Source organism: Tinamus guttatus, unplaced genomic scaffold (genome assembly GCF_059628265.1).
Source record: "Tinamus guttatus ecotype Peru unplaced genomic scaffold, ASM5962826v1 Tinamus_guttatus_pri_ptg000397l, whole genome shotgun sequence".
Classification (NCBI taxonomy): Eukaryota; Metazoa; Chordata; class Aves; order Tinamiformes; family Tinamidae; genus Tinamus; species Tinamus guttatus.
This window is the reverse complement of record NW_028288931.1, coordinates 2,626,562-2,631,112: the sequence shown is the minus strand read 5'-3', so window position 1 is coordinate 2,631,112 and position 4,551 is coordinate 2,626,562. Positions and strand designations below refer to the sequence as shown.

At 46.4% G+C, this 4,551-nt stretch overlaps 1 protein-coding gene across 1 annotated transcript; it reads right to left on the bottom strand.

Annotated features, from left to right (window-relative positions):
* Positions 1-804: 804 nt before the first annotated feature.
* Positions 805-4,312, bottom strand: HMGN2 (high mobility group nucleosomal binding domain 2). Its single transcript, XM_088531130.1, has 6 exons — positions 4,209-4,312; positions 3,465-3,509; positions 3,074-3,103; positions 2,694-2,744; positions 2,214-2,309; positions 805-1,728 (listed from the first exon to the last, which is right to left on the bottom strand). Exons 1-6 carry the CDS (start codon positions 4,221-4,223, stop codon positions 1,693-1,695), a joined length of 273 nt encoding a protein of 90 aa, XP_088387256.1. The 5' UTR covers positions 4,224-4,312; the 3' UTR covers positions 805-1,692.
* Between the last annotated feature and the right edge of the window lie 239 nt (positions 4,313-4,551).

The window sequence follows — 4,551 nt, the reverse complement described above, 5'->3', positions numbered from 1 at the left end:
CAAGTTGACGTTGGTACATTCTCATCTGGTGCAGACTGCACCATTACTAGACACAGAGGACTGGATGCGAAACGTTTGTCAGGACCCGCTGGGTTCTCCCCAGAAGCAGCACAGGTTACAACAAGTCATTGAATGTAATCAAGGACAAGGAAGTCCCAGGAAATGCCAAGTGGGGATACAAAAAAAAAAAAAAAAAAAAAACTCTGAGAAAGCTGCTGAAGGAGGTATTTATACATTTGTTTTGGGTTTGCAACCATGCAATAGGTACAAGTAGCAACTACAAGAAATGGTGCATTTTTACTGAAAAAAATCTTGTCTTCGGCTTAGTCACTACCATAGCAAAGTCTGCATTTGATTAGAAGCAACAATGTTCAAACTTAAGTGCAGACATCTAACACACAATCAGTTTTATGAAACTATTATTGCTTTCACTACAAAGCAAGGCTAAACGGAATTTATTTTCCTGTACAGCAACTGAAGTTTCCACCTTTTTGTACCAGTACTTAAGACAATGAAGGCAGATGTTCTCAGCAGACTCACCTACACGCTGCATTTTGGCGCTCCGAGTTTTGAAACACCCCCACAGAAAGGTTACCTTATCTAACTTGGAATTAAGGAGATCTGGATTTCCACTTGCAAATAAAGCCTACGCATCAGAATTAATGCGCTTAAAACAAGTTCTTGACCATTAGTGAAACACTGATGAAATCTAAATGCTTACATGTACACACAGCAACTATATTCTTGCAGCATATACCACGTCAGAGATGAAATAAAGGCAAGAGAAATTAGAAAGGCATTAAGAACAGTCCAAGCCAAACCGTATCCAGCTTTATTAAAGGTACTTTTCATAAACAATCATGGTAATTTAGGCAGGACATGGGCTACAATCTGCAACATTTTACAACAACTGTCAAACTCCCCTCCCTTTGTGGACTACCAAAACATAAGAGTTGCTATAAAACTGAAGAATCTTCATTTCATACTTGTAGAAGGAGAAGTTTAGAGTGAGGGTGGACACTTTCACATTTAGTATGTTGTTTAACAACTTTTCACAAACCTACCCTGACTTTTAGGGAAAAAAATAAAAATAAAACCGCAGGTTTCTTAATCTGAAGATCCACAGTATAAAAGAGAAAATATAGCTCTTTTTAGAGCCATTATATCCTAAATTGAACACGAGAAGTCTGGATCAGTTGACAATGCATTTAGAGTGGTTAAGTCCCAAAATGCCATTTTTGCCATATTTGGGAGTGATAAGCTCTAGGCCAACGATGAGGACATGAAAGAAAACACAGAGGGCATTGCAAACTGCAGCTTTGAGGCCAGCAAGAGGCATCTTGGGAGCTTCAACGTTCACTCTGATGCACTTCACAAAACTTGACAGACGTGCAGCACGAAGGAATCCTTCCTCCTCTATTCAGGAAGAGCCCTTCTTCCAAAAAAACTGGGAGGGGGAAAACTTTTTCTTTTTAAAATACAGGTTCTGAGAAATAGACTAAGTGACATTTGTCCCCGCTGCCCCTCCCTCCCGCCCTCCCCAAAAACACAACAACGAAGCGGTCTGTGTGCTAACAACATAGCTTAAAAAAAAGTAAAACAAAATTCTGCATTGTTATAAAACTTGATAAAAAATAGTATTTCAAACTGTACAGTCACCAGAAGTACACAGTTATCAAAAATTCACACATTTTACTTGGCATCACCAGCACCTTCAGCTTTCTGTGCCTGAAAGGAAAAGGGGAAGTGGTCAACACACACCATGTACTTGCACCAACAAACTTCCCAATGGGGAAAAAAAAAAAAAAAAACCCAAAAAACAAAGAACACCCTTATCTGAGCTGCATCATATTTTTTAAACAAAATGAAATCCATAAGTACCTTAAAAGCAAACCTGAAAATGCTTCATTAGGCGTTTTAACTTTACTCCTTTTTAGAACAAGGCGTTAACATGATTTTCATAGAGTAACTTCATTTCAGTTGGCAAAAAGACAACTTTTATTTTAACTCAATACCAACCAGACAGTACAAACTGTGTTTTCTAAAAAGAATACTCTGCAGACTTGTTGCTAATGTCATAAACAACAGGTCTAAATAATTGAGCAATAATTTCACTTCAGTAGTGCAGGCCTGGACCTGCCAATACTTGATATGGAAAAGAAAAAGAAATGAAGTCACTGAAGTAACACAAGCTGCTAGAAACACTCTTATACCTGGTCTGTTTTGGCATCTCCGTTTTCTGCGGGGTTGTTGCCCTCCTTGCCAGCATCAGCTTTCCCCTTTTTTCCTTTAGGCACCTTCTCACTTTTCTGCCAATATCAGATGACATACACCATTAAAATCCCTGATACCCACTCAGCCACAAGAATTCAAAAACTAGGATGGTAAAACCCAACACTGGATGTTGGCCTAGAAAGAATGCAGCAAAACACAAGTACTTATATGCTTGAGACAGATTCATGACCTTTGTAAAGTTTCCTCATTTATTTGGTTAGTTTTAGACAATCTTATGCAAGTTTTATAAAGTATAGAAGCTTTCAGTCCAACTTTATAAGTAACAAGGCAGCTAAATTCTCAAATGATTGCTGTCTCAGAGACACCGATGCTCAAAGTTTTATGAATTATTACTAGTCAAACCTGTACTTATAACCTATCTACCTTTCAGCAAGAAGATTAACAACACACCAACTTACCTTTGGAGCTGCCTTTTTAGGTTTAGGCTCTGGCTTCGGAGGGGCAGGTTTCTATAGAAAAAAAAAATACTCATGCTACACAAGCAGTTAAAACAATGAGCTGCCCTTTTCTTTCTTTCTCTTTTTTAAGTCAATTCAAATAGTTTAGTTTTAGGAAAATAAATCAAAGCGATATTTGAAATTGAAGCACTTGCTTGATTTGACAATTATTCTACCACTCCCAGAAGGCCACACAATGGGGCAGTTTGTTAAGCTAACAACATTCCTTCAGGCGAACAATGCATCCCTCTGGAATACCTTGGGTTCTCATACGGATGCAGTATTTAATACTCAAGCCCGATAAATGCTGTGACACCTCTCCTCAACAACGGGATACTCACAGCAGATAACCTCGCCGATCTCCGTTGTGGCTGTTTAAAAAGAAAAAAGATGAAAAATAAGGTCATAGAATATGAACAACCAAAACCATCTAAATGAGCCTATTTCAAATGGACACAATCCCAGGACAAGAGCTTGAGTTTTACTTTTTTTTTTTCCTACTATCAAGAAACAAGCAGATACACTGCTTAAGTCACTACAAACGGTATTTGACAGCAGTTAGCACATTTTTCATGGTTAAGATTAAAAGGCACAGGGTTAATACTTTAAAAGGACAGCATCAATTAAGTGCCATTTCCCCCACTCCAGCTATCAATTTCAACAAAGTTAAACCTAGTCTCCCAATGCAAACACCTTACGCTCCAACTTTCGCAAAAATATTTAACTTCTTACCTCATCCTTAACTTTGGCCTTATCGCCCTTGGTATCTCCTTCAGCCTAGGAACACGAAACGTTAAGTTGCACCGAGCAGGAAGGCTCGGCCCCCACATGCACCCGCAGCGACATGGTTGTCTTTAACCCCGGTATCTGCGAGGCGACTGTTTTCGGGCCTAGGCCCTAAGGGAGCTCTGCGGCTCCACCCCCACCTGCCTGTTGAGGCCGCGCGCGGATTTTGGTGCGTGGGGGGGAAGATTTGGGGGTTTTGGCAGGGCCCCACAGCGAAGCGGAGCCGCGATCCCCCCCAGGAAGGCGGGAGGAGGCAGGGGACGAGGCTGCCCCTTCAGGGAGGCCCCGCTCCCGCCCACGGCTGCCCCCGCGGGGCGGCGGTTTTGGCGGCAAAGCGGCCGCCGCTTCCCGCCCTTTCCCGCGCGCTGGAGGGAAGGGCCGGGCCCCGCCGCTCCCCTCCCCCCCCCTCCCCGAGCCCAGGCCAAACCTCCCGCCAAAACGAGCCGGATCGCACCGGCCCCGCGCCCCTCCCCGCGCGCCGTTAAAGCCGTTAGCGCCGGTAACGGTCCGCGCCGCCCCGCCCCCACCGCGGCCTCCGCTCGCGCGCCGCCTCGCAGCCGTTACCGCCCCGAACGGGGGGGGGGGGGCCTAGTCCCGCCCCCCCCGCCACCGGCGCGGGCGAGTGAGGAACGGGGGGAAATGGCGGCCCGCAAAGCGGAGCGGGGCGCCCCGCTCGCCCCCGCCACGTACCTTTCTCTTCGGCATGTCTGCGGGCGGCGTGTGCCGTGCGTGCGCGGAGCGCGGCCGGCGGAGGGGGCGGAGGGAGAAGGCGGAGGAAAAGGGGGGGCGAGGGGGAAGGGCCGAGCTCCCTGGGCCCGAGGCGGCGGCGGCGGCGGCGACAAGCGGAGCGGGGAAAGGGAGGGAAGGGGCTCGAGGAGGAGGGCGGAGGGGCGGGAAGAGCGGCGGTGCGGCGGCTCGGGGCGGCGGCGCCGCGGCGGGGCTCTCGCTGCCGGCTGCGGGCGCTGCCTCCCGACCCCACTAATTTGAATCGGCTGTTTATAAAGTTTTATATAGAGCCGGACGCGGCCCAACC

Coding starts and splice junctions, on each gene's coding strand:
- HMGN2 (XM_088531130.1), bottom strand. Junction 2,745..3,073: donor GATCGGCGAGGTTATCTGCT/GTGAGTATCCCG, acceptor TTTTTTCTATAG/AAACCTGCCCCTCCGAAGCC. Junction 1,729..2,213: donor GAGATGCCAAAACAGACCAG/GTATAAGAGTGT, acceptor TTTTCCTTTCAG/GCACAGAAAGCTGAAGGTGC.